Genomic DNA, 20,393 nt, shown 5'->3' with positions numbered 1-20,393 from the left:
TTAGACCCCTCTGCATCTGCTCATCCTAGAAGGTCTGCGAAGACTCTTCAACCCATTGGAATAGTGGGACCAACTATTCTCGGCACCTTCATCAAACCCTGCAGTAAGCCTTCGCGAAGTGTCCCTGGGCCAAGCAGTGGGCTGACCAGCTTACGCAGGACCTTTGCCCTGAAACCGCCGTCGTTAACTTGGTACGTCGCTAGCTGTGTGTTCACGGCACTCTCACACCAAATTTCGTACACTTGGCGTTCCCAGGTCTGGAGTAAATTGAGTGCGCTCGAACCGGAGCATACGTGGTTACTGTGTGTCACCCAGCCATTGTGATGAACTTTGCAGGTGCACTGCTCTTGTGCCCCTCTTCCCTCTGAAGCCTGCTGCAGTGAAACTGGCCTGATCCATCCACCAGGAGCTGAGAAATCGCCACTGTGCCATTTGGGAATCCACGCTGTATCTTTGACGCTGAAAGCCGCAGAGCCGCCAAATTGCTGCACTTGAACCTGCAATCGAAGTGGACTCTACTGCCGGAGTTTGGTCTGGAGTGTGCCAGGGGACGGTGAGTAATTGCAACCCTAACTGGTGGCACCTAGCGCCTCCATATATTGTTATGCATGAGTGGCCCCTGAGGGCCCCTCTCCTTTCCACTGCTAGTGCAAATGAGCGGCCCTCCACAAATAGTGGGAACTTATTCTTCATCATCTAATCCACCTTCCTGACCTGCTACAGACCCTTGAAGAGATCCAGTTTTGCCCATTTGAACTACCGCATGCGCTGGCATTGCATGTACATTTGAGCATTAGGCTCCACTCTTCTTAGGGATTGGACTGCCTCTCAGTTAGGATTGTGTTTGATGCAGAAGTGACTAAAGACTATTTGCACTGCCCACTTCCTTCTCCTTTTAGGTTATGGACCCATTTCGTGCATTAACCCTTTAGAGCCCATTGGTCTTGTATATATGTATTTAGATAGGATTGTATTAATCTAAAAGTATTACTGTGATTGTTAGTGTGGTGAACTTTCAAAGGCCTTGAAATAAATATATTTGTATTTTTAATATATATACACCTGACTGGGAGTGATGTGTAGTGTCCTTTACTCTGTGTGCTCATTGAGGTCTTTCAGTCACCCTCACCCCTCTTGAGACCTAGTCTTGACCGCCGCCAATGCTACCTTGATTGGTCTTCTGAACCTCTGCCCACCAGGTCGGAGTTCGGAAATCCATCTCAACAATCCTCAAGCAGGGGTTGAAACCAGTTGTGCTCACCAGACCAGGGGTTGAAGCACTGACGATGGCCTTCTGGAGACAAGGAGGGAGGAGCAGGACTGGGCTGGGCTGGATACAATGCAGGTCAGCTGCAGAGGTCATCAGCGGGCTGCACCTCTTCGAGGGGTCCTGGCTCCAATGATGGTCTGTCGAATGGCTGCAGGAGTCCTCTATTTATCCAGTAGTTGCACACGAATGGTAAAGATCTGCTCCATTCAAAGGGGCAGCGGCTGTAAAATCTGCTCGATACAAACTGGCAGGGGATTTTCAATCATGGACAGCCTTTGGCCACCACATCTGCCTAGCAACAGACACACTTTGGCATGGAGGTAGACTGGATCATGTGAAGGCATCACAAAGCAGACACAGACAATAGGTCACGTTTTGTCTACAAAGTTTTAACTCAAAATGCAGGATGGAGTAAGGCCTAACTTGCCCAATGCTAAGGTGGGATTTCCCAATCTAAACAAAACTAAGGATAGTCTGTGTCAGGAAGTCCAAAGCAAATGTCTGTGTCCAAAACCTATTCTTGCCCTCAAGGCTAACTGTATACAATGTGTAGGGAAGTCAGCATCAAAATGAGCAGTGTTCAAAGTAAAGTTCAAAGCTTCATGCAGCTCTTGGCTTGTAATCAGCTTCCCCAAGTTCCAAATATTTCATCAGGCACCGGGGTTCCATTTCCAAAGAGTTCAAATCTTCGAGCTTTTCAAAACACAATTCCTTGGGACACATCCCAGCTCTTATGATAATGTTCCTTTTCACAAATTCATATAGGCTGTTCAGTTTCTTAACTTCAGAATCACATAAGAGGTTGTTGTAAAACACAAGCTGTTTTATAGGTTCTTTCAGTGGCCTTTCCACACAAGGGAGCATTCGGTCTAGATGCAGTTGTTGGGCCACATGGTCCACCCATTAAAGGAATTAGCAACCGATACCCCTTCTTGGCAGCTTTTCCATCAACAATGTGCTGCTGCTTCAACTTCAGTACTTTCATTGGCTTTTTCATCCAGGGGTGCACTCTGTCTAGGTGCAGTTGTTGGACCCCACGGCCCACCCATGACAGGTCACACAACAGATTGCCCTTCTGGACTGCTCTTCCACCACCGCTATGCCACTGGTTCCACTTGACAGTGATGCTTGCTTTATGTATCTTTGTCACACTCTTCTGACACTGTACCATGGCTGGGTTGGCCACAATGCACTTGTAACACTTTCTTGCATTTTCCTGACTCTTGCCAATGTGTATCTCCTCAAAGCATACAGTTCATTGAATTCTCTTGTGGCTTTTGCTAATGTTTGTTTTCTCATCTAATGCAGTTATCTGTGTAAGGTAGCTTCCCCAACTTTCTTTGCACAGTTTAATTTTCAAGATTGCTCAAAACTTGCTTTCATTCAGAACATTGCTTTCACTTCATTCGGCAGTCATAGAAATGCTTTGTACTGTTTAAATCAATGTTCACTGCTTGCTTTGTACAAAAAATCAAGAGTGCTTAAAACTTGTGCTTTCACTCCGATTGTTAATCATAAGTACTTATATTTGTTTTCACTCGGTTCAGTATTCAAAATATTTACTTTCACTTCATTTAGTATTCATGGAAATGCTGGTTTCTGCTTACATCCATGTTCATTGCCTGCTTTACATAGTCGCCTACCAACCCGGTGTTCCCCCTTCTTGGTATACTCACCGGTCAGAGCTTATGGCTTTGCTGGGAGGTCCTCAGCCGCTACCGGTGTTAGGGGAGTTTTCATAAAGTCCACTTGAGCTAAGACTTCATAAAACTATCCCAATGACATACAGGTCCTCAACTCTTAGTATCAGTCTGCACTACTCATGGAACCTTGGTAGAGTGGAAGAGCAGTGAGGAAGATGTGAGCTGTAGGTAAGTACAGTGAACCCAGTTAGTACAGTAGTGCAAAGAAACACACACACCAATACATTTATATTAAGATATATATTTATTATATACACACGGAATGTCTTAAAATACTTAGCCCGTAGCCCTGCTTCTGCAGCTGCCTCCATTTCAACAAGGATGTCAGATTTTAAAGTTCCTGCCACCATGATTAGTCCAGAAAAGACTAGACCGCTCACTGCTGAAACGGTAGTCCAGCCTTACTCTTGATGTCGTCCTCGTCCCAGTACAACGTTGAGGTTGGTATGAGGGTTTATCAAAAGGAGTTGTGTCTTGTTAATTGGTCTCTTCCTTGTCCCAGTACCACATTGGGTCTTCTTTGGGAAGGTTTTAAGGGAAGGACAGGGAAAGGGATGACAATAGCCTACAGAGGTTTGAGGGATATAGAGTTCAGTATGAAAAAGAACAAGTTACTCTCTTACCTGGAAACGTTCTTTCGATGGGATGGTCCAACGACATATTCCATATCTATGACATGTAATCACCACAGCTGTGCTGCTTCGGAAAATCTTCGGCGTCTGCGTCCTGCGTCGATGACGTCGATATGCCGCCCTCGAGGACCTCCTCCGACGTCACTGGATGTTATAAGTAGGACGCACGTAGCCTCAGTTGTAGTTTTTTCCCAGAACCTGTGGCACAAGTCTTCTGCCAGTCTGACACAAAGCCTTGCGGAAACGTAAGCTGCAATCGCATAAGAAATTCTGTAGCGGGGAAGGCAGGGAGGGAGCGATATGGAATACGTCGTCGGACCATCCCATCAAAAGAACGTTACCAGGTAAGAGTAACTTGTTCTTCGAGGGGATTGGTCCTCCGACGTATTCCATATCCATGACAGACTCCCAAAGCAGTACCAATGCAAGGAGGTGGGAAAAGAATTTAGAAAACAAATTTAGAATGCCCAATCAAATTGCAGAGTAAAGGACCGCCTTGCCAAAGGCCAGATCCTGCCCACGGATGGAATCGAGGGAGTAGTGACGTACAAAAGTATGTACCGAAGCCCAGGTGGCTGCATCACAGATGTTACGAATAGGAACACCACTCTGTAGGGCATTAGAGGCAGCCATACCCCTGGTAGAATGGGCCCGCAAGCCGACCGGTGGGTCCTTACCCGGCAAGCGGTCACACTCAGAGATAGCCAGAATAATCCAGCGAGACAAAGTTTGCTTCGTCACAGCTTGTCCCAAACACTTTCCAGCGTAGCCAATGAAGAGTTGATTGTCCACTCTGACCCGGGACATGCGTGAAATATAAAAGCTTAACGCTCTCCTAGGATCAAACCTATGGAGCCTCTCCTCTTCCTTATCAGGATGTGGAGGAGGATAAAATGCCGGAAGAACAACCTTCTGGCCTAAATGAAATTCCGACACCACCTTCGGAAGAAAAGAAGGACAAACTCTAAGGACAACCCTGTCCTTATGAAACACAGTGAAGGGTGGCTTAACTGAAAGTGCCTGTAACTCACTCACTCTGCGAGCGGAAGTGACCGCAACCAAAAATACAGTTTTAAGAGTCAACAGTCTCAAAGTATATGAATAGAAAAGGCTCAAACGGAGCACCCATCAGAAACTTGAGGACAATGTTCAAATCCCAACCGGGCACCTGGAAAGGTGACGGAGGGAACACATTAGTGAGCCCTTTCAGAAACTGAGAAATTAAAGGAATTTTAAAATAGGAACACTCTTCAGACGAGCGCTTAAATATGGACAGCGCCGCCAGGTAACCTTTAACGGTACCCACTTGCAAGCCCCTGTGGGCCAAAGAAAGCAAAAAAGACAGAACCATGGGAATGTCTCATGCAAAAGGATCCACATTCTTAACCCTGCACCAGTCGCAGGACTTACGCCAACAGCAACTGTAAAGGGACTTTGTTGCGGGCCGTCTGGCCGAGAGCAACACCTCCATCACGTCTTCACGGAGGTCCCAATCCTTATACCTCAACCTTTCAGAAACCAAGCGTGAAGGTTGAGGGATCTGACCTCTGGGTGGAGAACCTGACCCCCCTCCCGTGAGAGCAGAACGTCTCGGTAGGGAAGACGACGTGGAGGGCAGATGGACAAGTCGAGAAGGTCTGAGTACTACATCCTCCGGGCCCACGCCGGAGCAATGAGGATCAGCCGGGAACCGAACCTCCGTAACCTCTGCAGTACTTGTGGGATGACGGGGACTGGAGGAAACGCGTACAGCAGTGGGAATAACCATTCCACCACGAACACATATCCCAAGGCTCCTTTTGGAGGAAATTCCAGCGAGCAGAACCTCTCGCACTTCCAGTTGACACTGGAGGCGAAGAGATCCACTTGAGGGGTCCCCCAAAGGGAGAAGATCTCCAGGAGAATCTCCTGAGCCAACTCCCACTCGTGAGAGATCGCGCTCTGCCTGCTCAGAGCGACCGCCGTCTCGTTTTCGCCTCCGGCCAGATGAACTGCTGAGATCGCAACTTCCTGCTGGATTGCCCAGAACCAGAGCTGCATCGCCTCCCTCCACAGAGGAAGTGAACCTGCGCCCCCCTTTTTGTTGAGGTAGTGCATGGCCACCGTGTTGTCCGTCAGGATCAGGACATTCTTCCCTCGCACAGTCGGCAGAAAAGCCTTCAGGGCTAGCCCGACGGCCCTCAGCTCCAACAGATTGATATGAAGCCTGGACTCCGACGGAGACCAACGACCGCTGACTGTCAACTCGTTGGCATGAGCTCCCCATCCCGTGAGGGATGCGTCCGTCACGATCGTCACCTCCGGCCAGGGTAGCCAAAATGGAGCCCCCTTCATCAGATTGTCTTCGACGGTTCACCACAGAAGGTCCTGGGCGACCGAGGACGGCACCTGAACAGGGTCTGACAACCTGCCGGAGGACTGAGACCACTGGAGCTTGAGTGCCAATTGCAAAGAGCTCATCCGCAACCTGGCCTCTGGCACCAGAAGAATCCAGGATGCCATGAGGCCGAGCAATCTCAAGAACTCGAACGCTGGGAGACTCTGGGCAAGCTGAAACTTGTGCACCATCTGCTGAATGTGATGAGCCCTCACCTGGGGAGGAAAAAGCAGCCCCAGGGACGTGTCGAGCACAGCTCCGATGTACTGGAGCCTCCGAGTTGGTGTCAAATGGGACTTCTTTAAGATGAGGGAGAAGCCCAGCTCGTGGAGGGAGTGGCAGGTGACTGACAGATGATCCAGGACTTGCTCAGGAGAGCGCGCCCTGATCAACCAATCGTCCAGGTAGGGGTAGACGTGAATCCCCCCTTTCCTGAGGTGCGCTGCCACCACTACCATGAGCTTGGTGAAGACCCTCGGGGCGGAGGTCAATCGGAACGGCAGGACCCGAAACTGAAAGTGCGAGTAGCCAACCGCGAACCTCAGGTACTTCTTGTGGTTTGTATGCATCAGCACATTAAAATAAGCGTCCTTGAGGTCGAGAGACACCAACCAGCCCTGAAGTTGAAGGGCCTGGAGGACTTGAGAGAGAGTAACCATCTTGAACTTGTCCTTCCTGAGGAGTTTGTTCAAACCACGCAAGTCCATGATGGGTCTCAAACCCCCGTCTTTCTTGGAAATCAAAAAATAAGGGGAATACCATCCCTTGTTCCTCTCCGCTACAGGCACCAGGTCTATGGTGCCTTTCTCCAGCAGGGATTGAATTTCCTGCACAAGGAGCGGATCCGGACTCTTTAAAGAGAGATTCCCCAGTGGATTGTCTTGAGGCCTCTGCCGGAAAGGAAGACAGTAGCCGTGGGTTATGATCTCCAGAACCCACACATCTGAAGTAATGGCGCGCCACTCTGCAAGATGCTGCGCCAGCCTTCCCCCAACCGGCGAACCATGGGACATGGGCTCATGACTGAGCTGAAGCGGCTGCAGCGTTGCTGGAGGGCAAAGAGGAAACAGCCCGAGCAGCCTTGGCACCTCGAGTACCATGTTTTCCACCTCTGGACCTCCTACGGTGGCCCCTTTGACTGGCAGCTCCTCTCGCTTTACCAAAGGATGAGTAACAACGAAAGGAACCTCCCCTCCATTGCTGTCCCCTAGGATGAAAAGGCAGAGGTTGGCGAACTGCAGCGCCCATCGACTTCGCTGCAGCTTTGGAGGTCTGCAACCTCTCAAGGCTCTCGTCAGCCTTGCTGCCAGAAAAATGTTCCCCGTCAAAGGGCATGTTGAGGAGCCGGGCCTACACATCAGGAGCAAACCCCGACTTCCGCAACTACGCAAACCTGCATATCACGGTGCTCGACGCCATGGACCAGCTGACACAATCTGCCATGTCCAAACCCGACTGAATGGCCTCACACATGGCATCCTTGCCATCCTGAATCATGGCAAGGAAACCATCCCGTTCGTCCCCTCCGGGAATATGTTCAGCCGCTAAGGAAACACAATTCCACAGAGTGTGCGAGAAACATGACAAGAGACACCCAGAGTTAGCTGCCTGAAGCGCCATACCCCCTGAAGAAAATACTTTCTTTGCCCTGCTGTTAAAACACTATCAGGAGGGATGGTAGGATACGACGCCTGCTTTGCCGGGGCCGTAGCCGCCTGCACCACCAAACTCTCCGGAGTGGGGTGCCTGGTCAAGTAGCAGGAGTCGCTGCTGGCTGGGCGGTATTTTCGCGGCAAAGACTTGCCCACTGCCGGGAGACTCTCCGGAGCAGTCCAAGCCGCCGCCACCCTCCTCTGTAGTGCCATATGGAACGGCAGTACCGGGTCAGTTGGGGGACCTTGGTCGAGGATATCCGTAAGGTCATCCTGAAGAAAATCCCCTGGGGGAGCAGACCATCCCAAGTACTCGGTGACCCTAGACATAAGGCGCCGGTACGAGGAGTCGGCATGAGTGCCAGGCTCAGGCCTACAAACAAAACTCCACCTCCGGAGGGGTGTCCAGCCCACTGGCATCGTGCAGTGACTGCCGCAGGTCCTCAATCTGGCTATGGCCCGAGAGAATCTCGTCTGGCACCGTATCAGGAACCATGCCATCATCAGAGCCCTCATCCGAGCCCTCATCCACCTCTGAAATAAACTCAAGATGGTAAGAAGGCACAGAATGTGGAACAAAACCATGCTTGACCTTGGCCATAGCCTTTCTAGGGGGTTCCACCGAGGCCCGGGGTACCCCCGTCAAAACAGCCTCGAAAGGCGTCGAGTGAATCGGCGTCAATGCCGAATGCGGCGCCGACAGCATCGATGGCGTCGACACAGGCCTCGAGGTCGGAGCCCCGAGCGTGTCCCTCGACAGCCTGGGTGCCACTGGCGTCGACGTCTTCCTCGAAGACACCACAGGTGCACACGGTCTCGATCGTGTCGAGGACCTGGACCTGGACCAGGCATGACGTGAACGATTCCCCTTGTCCGAGCGGGACCTCTCCCGCGAATCGTGCCGACCACCCGAGCCCGAAGGCATGCGAGCAGTGTCTCTCGACCGATCACGACCGACCCCACTCGGAGGTGCGGACGGAGCAGTGCCCTGCGATTCGAGAATCGCTAACATTTTCTTCCCGAAGGAAGCCCATTCCTCCGGCGTCGCATGCTTGGTGGGATAAGCGACCCGCCAACGGGCGGAGTCCTCGGATGAGGACGGGGAAGGCGACCGATGACGGCGCTTCCGGGAGTGCCTCAAAGAGGCAGAGGAGTGGCATGACCGACTCTGGGACCGGGACCCACTGGACTTCCGACGACGATGCGGAGAGTCGCCCCTCAAATTGTCCGTCGAAAGCCCTGCAGACCTCGACTTCCGTGGCTTGGACACCTTACCTACCGACAACAACTTCTTGCGCTCCCGCAAGGCTTTTCACGTGAGCGACTGGCAGTCGACACAGTCATCCATGTAATGGGCCTCCCCTAGGCACCAGAGGAAGGTGTCGTGCGAGTCCGTCACCGACATCTTGGACCCACAGTCCCTGCACTTCTTAAAGCCCGGACGCGGGGTGGAAGACGAGGTAGACATCTTCACGAAGAATATACTTCACAATACAAACAGGTTCGAAGAACTGAGAAAGAACAGAAACTCCAAAGAGTCGAGGCGCACTGAGATCTCCGAAGCGAGCACGTTCGCAGAAAAAACAGAACTGAGGCTACGGGTGTCGTGCGTCCTACTTATAACATCCAGTGACATCGGCCGTCGGAGGAGGTCCTCGAGGGCAGCGTATCGACGTCATCGACGCCGAAGATTTTCCGAAGCAGCACAGCTGTGGTGATTACATGTCATAGATATGGAATACGTCGGAGGACCCAATCCCCTCGAAATGGGGGACACCATGTCTCACCCAAGGACGTACTCTTCCCCACTCCCAAGTCTCCTCCACCCAGGTGATCCTCCATCACATTTCCACCCCCTGGGTCTGGAACCAAAAGTGGTGGCCTTTCCCTGGCCACCCGAGAGGAGGATACAGGGGGAAAAGAAGGGAAGACCTCCCCCAGGTTCCTCATAGTTGGAGCCAAGTCCCCTACGTAGATCAGCCTAGAACCCTATAATCAACCAGTCCCAAGGGTGTGTTCATTATAAACTGTTTTTTGCGTGATTTTATTATTGATTGTGGATGAATTTGGATGTGCGCGATTGGTATGGTTGAGTAAACGGTCTGCATAATTGACACATTAGCTGTTTGTTTGATTATTTCATTTTCAGTTAATAGTTGGCGGTTCATGTTTTCCTCTTTGTTTTCGAATGATTGTACGATTAATTCCCTATTTTTGTAATAAAAAAACCTTGAATAAAACGTTTCTTGAATAAGTATGACCTAGAATGTCTTTCAGTTTATTCTTTTTCTGATCTTAAGAAGGTGTTTGTTGGTGCTTCGAACCCTGGACCAGTGGGTACAACCGGTGAATGCCTGATTGAGGATCTGTGTCTTCTGAGCCTTTGTAAGTGTCCCTGGACTGATCAGCTCTCTCAGGTTCTAACGCAAACTTGAAGGATCTTAACCTTTTTGTAACAAGATGCACGCTCCTTCATTTTCAGCATTTTTGCATCAACAGATGCTGTACCTGCTTCCTTTGTACGTCCACCGAAGTATCGCTTGTCGCCCCCTGATCATGGAAACTCCTGTTGCAGCTCATCTTGATTGCTCCCTGGAGTTCTCCTGAGGAGTGGTCTCTTCCCTCACAGAAGACATTTGGGTTCTCTGCTGGAAGCAGTCCGGAACAGATTTGTAAGCACTGCAACCGATCTAAACTAAATCTAGTGTCCGAAAAGTGACAACTGCACCCGCAACGCCTGGGCATCCCTCAACAGGAACAAGCACAGAAGCAGAAGACTGTACTCAATGGAATACAGAACCTCAGCAGTGGTTGCTGGAGAAATTGGAGTCAGGGGAGTAAGTTAACATTCTGGTTTCAGTCCCATCCCCACACCTCTGTCCTCCATAGGGTTAGATGAACGTAAAGTCCTGTCCCTAAATCACTGTTTCTTGGCGACAGTGGATACCTGGGTCAAGGATCCCTTCCGAGGCCTATCCTAGTGACTGGGATTGAGTGAGTTTACTTACCTGAAAGTAGTCTAACTTTTGGACCCTTTTAAATCAGAACCACTGGCAAAGGCAATCTCTCACTAAACCGGTCTGTGAAGTATACACTTTGGAACTGGTGAATTTTGGACACAAGGCCACAAAACATCTTAGGGCTGGCCTTTATAAGAGCTATGGAAGCTGTTCTACGTTTATCTAAAAGCGTCATTACTACTTTCTATGCATCAGAGTACTAACCTGTGTTTCATGTTTCACTGGTTATCGAAATCAAATGCCTTCTTACATCTCCTAAAGGTGAATGGATATATCTGTTTTATAGTGTTGGTGTGTGTATTTGACTAAAACACACAATAAGCAAGTAAACACTTCTAAAGCTTAATAAACAATTGCATATTTTTCTACTTTCCTGTCTAACTGGAATTACTGGTGTTGCTCTGTGCGGACTAATTGTGGCTCTACACCACTCTCTCAGCCCTCCTGAGATTAAGCCTTGCAGCTCAGCTACCTTAGCTTGACTGGGTTCAACCAAAATCTCAGTTTCTCCCTGTTCATCATAATAGTGTCACCTCCTAAAATCTACCCCCCAGGGTTCATTTTGGAAATCCATCTTGACAATTGCACCCATCAATGTAAAGTGAGGAAGTGTGCTGGGGGCCAGATCCCAAAGACAGTTAAAACATAGTGGGTGCTATGATCCTGAAGAGCTAATGGGTACAGGATCCCTAAAAGAAAGGATGCTTTCTGGCACAAGTAGCTCCCCTAAATCTGATCCTGAAATGACCGTACTGGACACTTTAACACAAAGGCTGACAGGGACGTTATCACGATACTGGATCGTTAGCAGGGAGGGCATTCCTCTGGCTCTAGCAGATTCATTTGTTCCCAATACATTAGTGAATGTTGCATTGGGAACCACATCAAGGTCCAATAGACTTTGTATTACAAACAATCCAAGTATATTATTAAAGAATTGGAAAACAGTAACTTTTGCAGTGACGGGCATTGTGGTTGCCGCTGCTGTTCGACAGTATAACAGAGGTATTAATCTCGCCTTTCAACCTCATTCAGAGACAATTGATGACAGCAAGCCAAACAGTGCTGTCCTCTTTGTCAGTTATGTAAAGTTACTCGCACAATGAAGATAGAGCACACGGGGCAGTCAGGGAACATAGGCGGGATCTGCGTGACTGAGGCTTCCTGAAACTGGTATCCATCAGTTCAAACATGCGCCGGGTGATGCCTTGAATCGCTGAGATCAAAACAAAAAACATTATATATGGACATGCTTTATTCTTGCAAAATTGATCGGAATAAAAACTGGCAAAGTTCAAGCTGAGGACTTCCTTGCATGGGGGATAGATGAGAGAAGTTAGCATTGCTGGACTTAAATCGACATTGCATTTGGAGAAGTCTGCTCTTACATTTCTGGCACTGAACAGATATCCCTCCAAAGAAATGGCTTACACCACCAGAGAAAACATCTACTAAAGCAGCTGCTTTTTAAAACTACAAAAGCATCAAGCACCAAAATCATAGGAAGAACCCTGTTAAGTTGTGTAATAGTCTGCAAAACTAATTCCATGTTGCATCATTACAAATTAAAACCGGATGGGTTTTGTATTCCTTGCATCAACAACAGAAAAGGGAAGACGCAGTGCGTACCCAGGACTTCAGTTTATAAATCAACACTTTCATGCCTAGGCTGCTTCCGTGTGATAGACTGACCATGCCCCTTCTCATGGCAGTTTTCTCAAACTCTGATAGAACTACCACAAAGGGCTTGCCAATAAGCAGGCAAAACAGAGGGCTGCTCTAAGAGGTCATCCTGCAAGCTCATGTGAGATGCCCCTGCACCTCTAGCTAGCTTGGGACCAAGGCAGCGACTCATTTTTCTTCGGTCCTTTCCATAAAGTCATGTGCAAGAAGACCAGACTTACGTGACTTGTGGCAACAATGAGCAGCATTCGCCAAGATGAAATCAGCATCTGATATTCCTGCAGCGAGGCGCACCCACCGCCTTCCATCTCTGCCACATGGCACACTAAGGACTTCACGTATCCTGACCAGTATGCATAGCGCTTCTCAGCGGAGAACCTCTGCAGTATGTCAGTCAGCGACGGGTCCAGCGAGCCCCTGAGTGGATAAAAGGAAGGTTAGAGATAGAGCCATGTAACAATACAAACAATACCTATGACAAGAATTCATGCATTTTTAAGTGATTTATTTTTTCAGTCAGGATGGGGAGAAGTTTCAATTTTCATCCAGAACATTGTATAGAAGGGAAACTACTTTCCTTTGGTAATGTTTTACATGCCGTAGTCTCCTCTCAAGGACTCATTTTGGGTACAGGTAAGATGGATTTCTAAAACCAGTGTGGGAGGGTTCCGAGAGGTCACCCTAACTCCATGAGCACGCTCATTTTCAGTTAGTCTAGCCAAACTATATTAAAAGGTGATAAACAAAAGTTTTTCATTTTTGCAGATTTCCCCAATAAACATCAACGGGGCACCCCCATTTGTGCTGCTGTTTGGTGCCTGTTCTACCTTTCGGAGGTAAGTGAAGCCTTTTTACTTCACTTTTAACTTGCTTAGCCCATCTGCTTTGGGAGCACTGGTCAGTCCCTATGTCTATCATTGCAGGATAACTTTATTCTGCATTGTAAAATATTTGGTTTATTTTTCCTGCACACATCACCTTCCAGTGAAATGCTGTAGGGACACAGAGTCCCTGTAACTTTGGTATTTATAACTTTGTGGTAACTAACTTGATTTGTCCAAGAGGTGCAGGTGGCAACATATACTTTACTGCTGTGTTTTCTGTTATTATCTTGTGCACTTTTGCATTTTACTGCTTAATGCCAAATAAAGTACCTTTTAGTCTAAAAAGAAGGTGCAAGGTTTGATAAAAAACCATTTCACCTAATACATGAATGATACACTATTTGTACCATAAAAAGGCTGTGCCACTAGAATGTTGCCTGAACTTTGGCCATCTTGTTTGATCTACTTCCTGCCTTCAAAGGGTTGAATTGCCTTATATGGAAAGTCCTTTCCCGGGCAAAGTGGCGGTCTTTGGGGATTGGGACTGTTTGGTCGCAGTCCACATCCATGCCAAAGTGTGTGTTGCTGGCCAGATCTGTTGGATAGAGGCTGCCCTGGGTTGGACAGCCCCTGCCATTTTTAATGTTGCACTGATCCTGATGAGGCAGAGACAAAAGGTTAAGTGTGGGTATAATGTTGAAGATCGGATCCAATCCTATAGGTTTCCATTCACAGTCCGGTAAATTATTTCAAACAATGCTGTTTGTTAAGATGGATTTCCAAAATCAGCACTGGTGGGAGGATTTTGGGAGCCCACCCTAGTTATAGTAAACAGGGAGGACACCGAGAGGTTAGCCAAGACCCAATCAAGGTAAGGTTGCTGAGCAGCTAAGTCTGAGTCTCAGGAAAAGGGTGAGAGTGGTCTAGGGCTACAATGAGTCCACAAGGAGCAACACAAGTAATTCAGGTTAGACAGTAAGTATATAAAAATGCAGCTGTTTATTGGGCCTTTATTTACACGCTAAGCATTTAAAAATCACAGGTAAGTATTGTCACACAAAACCTTTTATTTGTATTTCGACCATGTGGCATGTGTGCGTCATGTGACAATGCGTCATGTTCAGGAGGATACTGACTCAACCATCCTTGAATTGTCCATAAAGAATATATGTAATTGCCAACTTTCCCATCTCTATGGGCTGTTCCCTATCTCTCAAACTAAGGAACTGGTCAGTCATCTGAATATCTGAAAGAAAGGCGGTGTCCTCAGTCCAAACTAACCCTACCACTATTCTAATACCTAAATACAGGAGAATGTCTTCCTTCTCTTGAAGCTTACTGTTTGCAAGTTTCCACTTCTTGACTTCTAAATATGTTATTTTCAAATAGTCTCTTGTGACTTATTTAATTAGTTCATGTAGCTCCTTCAAGACTTTATGATACTTTTGTCCCTTCTCCTCAGAGGTTGGCTTCTTGAACCCTGAATAACTACTGATATCATGTAGGGTTGTTTTCCCAGTTTCCCGGGGTAGTGATACCCAGCCTCTACAATTCTCCCTCTTTAAAATCTCTCCTCTCCTCCGTAGATATCCCTTCTACAGAGTAATTCTCTCTCTTTAGGGTTTCTGTCTTGACAGATCTTTCACTTTGCCCTTCTCCTCAGGCTTAATGTTTCTCACAATTCTTAGTGCATTGGTATTTCTCGCATCAAACTCTATGCTTCTCGCCCTAGGAGTTTGTGTCTTAATCATCTTAGTTTCTCTGTCTTTTGACAGATTTTCCACTTAGCCCTTCTGCTCAGGCATTGTTCTCTCAAAATTTCTCACAAAGTGTATTGGATTCAAGTTTCTCTTGTCAGCATTATTCTATTTTCTCACTCTGTCGTGCATATCATTGGAACGAGTAGGAACACTCCCATAACAATTCCAGTTAGGCCTCCCGTTTTCCCCATTACCTGGGTTTGTCTGGGATAATGTCACTGGGGCCTTTCTTTCGGGATTCCTTGCTTTCCTCACTTTGTCAACTTCTTGCTTTGACTCTGGCGGCCCAAGCTCTGTATTCTCTCTCGGTACAGATCGCCTAATGGTCTTGGCTTAGTTCGAGGACCACTGCTCCACCACAGGATCTCCATGGTCCCGCCACCACCGCCCACTTCACTCTTCTCCTTTCTTGGAGGACGCCTTGCATCCTGTGCTAAGCTATTGACTTCCCAGCTGTTTAGAAACACGCGGACATCACTGTGTCTTGAGTCTCCTACACGGTCAGGTGTTGCATCATCAGGGGAGTTTCCCTGTCCGACATACGTGTCTCCCTGCCTCCACTTGCTGCAGCGTCTCTCTCCAGATCAGCTTCTTCGTCCCAGTTAAATGGGATGAAGCCTCCCCCCCAGACTACTCCCTCATCACACTCAACCGACCCTCTAGAGGAGTAGCAATCGCTTTCAAGTCACATTTCTCCGTCACAATCATCGACTGCCAGACAATCTTCTCTTCCTGCGAATCGCTTCTCGTCAAGCTATCCCTCCCCAACGTTTTCCCACAGCTTCCTAATCATCTACAGACCCCCTGGCTATGACAGACAATTCTCAAGCAACCTCTGTGATTCGATAGCCACCATCCAAATAAACCATCCCAACCTCACTCACTCTTCTAGGGGACTTCAATATCTGGCTGGACATTGCCACCATCCCCATGACCCACTCACTGGTCAACTGCCTAGATGCGCTTAACCTCCGCCTTAACATGAATGGCCCAAATCACTCTAAAGGACACACCCTTGATGCCATCTTTAGCTCCCACGACCAGATACTTCTATGCCCCCCTACACCTATCATCTGGTCTGATCACTTCATTGCGCCTTTCACCATTCGCTCACCTTCAACATAATTGAACCTGAACCCCCAATCAACGCAAATGCTGGAAGAAACTAAAAATCCTCCCGACCTAGCCGATGCGCTACTTCAAATTAACCCTTAACCACCGACTCCTTTGACTCGTGGCTCAATACCTCATTAATCACGCTCCCCCCTACTTGCCAATCCTCCGCTCGCCATTGCCCCTATCCCAGATGGTTTACACAAGAACTGAAGACTGCAAAACAACTGTATAAATCCCTCGAATGCAGATGGCGGAAAGATAAACCAACCTGAGTAGATCCACCCTGGCCCGCCATCATCGCCACTACAAAGCCGAAATCCGAAAAAAAGCAAGAAAAGTCCACTACAACTCTCGAATCCTCAACTGTGAAAACCCCAGCAAGGAACTCCACAAAATCATTTCTGAATTCACCAAACCACCCTGTACCACCACCCAATCGACCCCATCTCAGTCACCCTGCGACTCACTCTCTCTCCACTTCTACACCACTGCTCTTGACGGAACAAATTCTCTGAACAACAAACTGGCCCCTCATGTCCCCGCCATGTAATCCACCCACCCTACCAGTCACCCCCGCCCCGCCTGCCACAGCAACTATAACCCAACCCACCTTCGACTCGTTCACACCAATATGACCTCGACTACAAACATGTAGTCAGGTCATCACTATTTAGAAGGAGTCAGGTTGCAAAGTTTTAAAGAAATGTACGGCGCCACAACAAAATGATGCCCAATGACCAGAGAAGATCTCATGCCATAATGACTCAGGCGTCATACCACTGGAGTCCTTGAATAAGGGTTTTAGGCATCGCAACCTCAGAGGAATCAATTTTTCACAGATTACCAGTAGATGTTTTAAGGTCTTGTTGGTGCCTTCAGTAGAACAATAACGACAACAGTTTTCCTCTTTTCCTAATAACTTTTTGTTTTGACAGAACTTCTTTGGTATACCACAAAGGAAAGTGACATTTCTCCGGTTTCACCAGGAGGTGATGAGACAGTAGACAAAGGAGAACTGTCCTAAAATGATGGGTGTGTTCCTGTTGAGTGTGTGAAAACACTAGGATGTCCTCCAAATAGATGATGGTATTTATAAAAAGAACATCCGAAAACAAGCGGTCCATGTAGCACTGGAAAACCGCAGGGGCGTTGACCAGGCCGAAAGGCATGACCTTGTATTCATACAAGCCAAAGGGAGTTCGGAATGCTGTCTTCCACTCATCCCCTTCGCGAATGCGGAGGAGATGATAGGCACTCCGCAGGTCCAACTTCGAGAAAACTGAAGCACCCTGGACCGCCTCGAGGATGTCTGAGATGAGGGGCATGAGGTAGTGATCTTGAATGGTGACCTTATTCAAACCCCGATAATCAATACAACGTCGTAACTCAGAGGAATCCCGTTTGGGTATAAAAAATAGGGACGCCCCCGCAGGAGATCTTGATGGCTGTATGAGATCATTGACCAAATGAGAGTCCAGATAGGTTCTTAAAGCCTCTTTTTCAGTGAGGGACAATGCAAACATGCACACAAACTGAACTACCGCATCCTGCACCAGATCTATGTCGCAATCCTCAGGGCAATGTGGAGACAGGTCCAGGATGGTCTTATCACTGAAAACCTCTTGGCTCTCTGAAAGTTCTGAAGGAATACAGCCTACATCACAAGTGTCCGCCTGTTCAGGTGAGATGATTCGTACGGTTTCCTTTTGCTGATGGGGCAGACAGTTCTGTCTGCAGTGTGCAAATTTCGAAGGCCATAGTGTTTCTAGACCAGTCGATTACCGGATTATGCTTCCTCAGCCAGGGAATACAGAGTATCACTGGGAAATGAGCGGCCCGGATTAGGTCGAACTTCAGCTGTTCTGAGTGTTGTAAAACTCTCACTGTCAGGAGTTCTGTGGAGGTGGTAATGGGGCCGGAAGAAAGGGGAGAGCCGTCAACGCCCTTCACCTTGTGGGCATCTTCGCGTCGCAGGAGAGGTAGTCCCTGCTTGTCTGCCCATAGGGTGTCCATAAAGACTCCTGCGGCACTGCAGTCGATGAGGGCCATGGTGTTAAGTACTCTCTGCTGTGTCTCCAGCTGTATTGTGACAACCATGAGACAAGAGTCCATTGTTTCAGAATATGGTTCCACAGTCAAGGTTACATAGGGACTATGAGTTAGACCTCGGATACTCGTCCCCATCAGGTCCGAGGTTGATCGTTTCCGGCCCACCGGGATGGAACTTCAGGGCAATATCGGAGAAGATGAGTGCACGATCCACAGTACATACAGAGTTCTGTATCACAACGCCGCTTCCTTTCTTCAGGGGTCAGGGGCGCCTGTGTTGCGCCTATCTGCATGGGCTCTTCCCTGTTAGCAGGGGTTGATAGCGGAGGTAGAGGGGAGGCTGCGGGAGTATGAGTGACTAGGGTCCTGTGTTTTCTCCTTTCGGCTCATCGTTCGCTCAAGCGATACTCAATCTGCAATCTGCAATACAATGGAGATTAGATCCGAAAGTGTTGTAGGGCGAGCAATGCGAGCCAGCTCATCCTTAATCTCCTCTTTCAAGCCGCGATGGAAAATAGTATACTGAGCTTGTTCTGGCCACACCGCATCTGTTGCAAGGCGGTTAAACGTGGAAATATAAGAAAGCAAGTCACTGGTCGCTTGCTGGACGTCTGGTCGCTCAAATGTCTGCTTAAGCAAGGTCAGAAAGGCCCCAAAGTCTTGGAGCACATGGTTGCTGTTGGTAACGAGGGGAGTAGCCCATGCCAGGGCGTTTCCTGTCATGTTTGAGATCATAAACCCCACCTTGGTATGATCATTCGCGTAGGTATGGGGACGGAATGCAAAATAAACAGAGCATGCCTCCAAAAACTCCTTCAAGCGTTTTGAGGTCCCATCATACTTCCCCGAAGACAAAGCCATGAGAGGTAGGTCAGTCTCCCGGGGTTCTCGATTAGAAACCATCTTTCTTAAAGCTGCATTTTCAACCTTAATATTTTGTCATTCCAAGTTCATCCCTTGAACGGCTGTTACAACAGTTCTTGGAACTGTTCAGGGGTAGCCATGGGTTCCGTATGGCGTTGCAATCTATCAGTGTCTGGTAAAGGTTTCCCCTGTTCTTGGTCACTCCAATCCCCCTCCCCTCAACTGTGGCCTCGTGGTCCAAATGTCTGCCAAACTTCTTCTTCCAGAGTGCCTTATTTTTGGACTACAGGTAAGGTCTGCCTCGGAAGGAAGCCACCTTGACCGTTGATAAGGTGGTCTGGGGGATGGGGCCCTCTCCCGGAACAAACTAATTAGGGGAAAAAGCCAAGCAGCATTAAAAACCCCTATCTAGGCAGTGGCAGAGATGGTATCCAGAAGCTGACTCCACTTGGAATGGCTGGTGGTCGTAGGAGCTGGAAGGGAACCAGTACTGGACAGGGTTCCAAGGTAAGGACCAGACTATTCCTGCAGGAATCCCTAAAGGAAATAAAGAGAACCAGTAGCCAAGGTAGACTAGCATAAGAAGCCACAGAAGAGCGAGGGAAAGAGGAATGACAGAGCCACATAGGAGCGAGGGAGAGAGAGGCTTGGCTGCGCCACAGCGGAGATTGCCGGTATAACGGAGAGAGAGGAGAGGGGAAGGAACAGAACATGGGCGCATCGGAGAGCACAACAGCACGACAACCCGAAAGCCTGACACAAGTAGGTTGCAACGTGTAGGCTTCCGGGTTAGTCTGACTGAAAAGGCTTCCGACGGCAATGATGCTGCCGAAAGCTAGACCGTCACGCTCGCTACGGAAAGAGCGTGATGGGAAAGTCAATGGCCGCCTAGGCGCCACCGACTCCACACATGCCAGTTTCCGTGGCGTGTGACAGCAATACAGTTCAAAACAATCCTCAGGGTTCCCTTCCCTAAGTTCCAAGCACCATGGTTCAAAACCAAAAGGTCTTGAGGCTCCATTCTCAAGACGAGACGTGTAGATTCTCAAGTCTTGGGATTCCTTTCCCCAAGACATTAACTTTACCACCACAATGTCCTTGGTCTTCAACATGCAGGTCTCACTGGTCTAGATGCAGTTGTCAGACCATGTTAGGGAAAATTCTCAGAAATGTGCTACTTTCCTCCACCTTAGAGACCCCCAGCAACTTTGCTGGATTTTGAGGACTTGATTTATTTGACCTGGACAGAGTGAGACTTTCTTTTCCCCACTCATGTATTTTAATGTGATTTTGAAAACTGATTATTTTGGTTGTGGAGTCTGAAACTCCATAGGCATCATTGTTTACATTGTGTCACCCAGCACCTTCAGTGCAGTGACACAGGGAAGTCTTTCAGATTTCTCAAAGGTTTAAATACCTTCTCTTGGATAAACTACTGTTTCC

General features: G+C 48.4%; 1 protein-coding gene across 4 annotated transcripts in view; it reads right to left on the bottom strand.

Moving 5' to 3' along the window:
• Positions 1-20,393, bottom strand: part of NUP188 (nucleoporin 188) — a 1,828,090-nt gene that overhangs the window by 537,663 nt on the left and 1,270,034 nt on the right. For all 4 annotated transcript variants that reach the window (XM_069609202.1, XM_069609203.1, XM_069609201.1 and 1 more), the window contains one exon: positions 12,559-12,754. In XM_069609202.1, the coding sequence (XP_069465303.1) occupies positions 12,559-12,754 (196 nt within the window). The remainder of the gene's footprint in view (positions 1-12,558; positions 12,755-20,393) is intronic.

This window comes from Ambystoma mexicanum, chromosome 8, assembly GCF_040938575.1.
Source record: "Ambystoma mexicanum isolate Mex_15411 chromosome 8, UKY_AmexF1_1, whole genome shotgun sequence".
Taxonomy (NCBI): domain Eukaryota; kingdom Metazoa; phylum Chordata; class Amphibia; order Caudata; family Ambystomatidae; genus Ambystoma; species Ambystoma mexicanum.
Note: the sequence above shows the minus strand (reverse complement) of the source record. Positions and strands in the feature narration are given on the sequence as shown.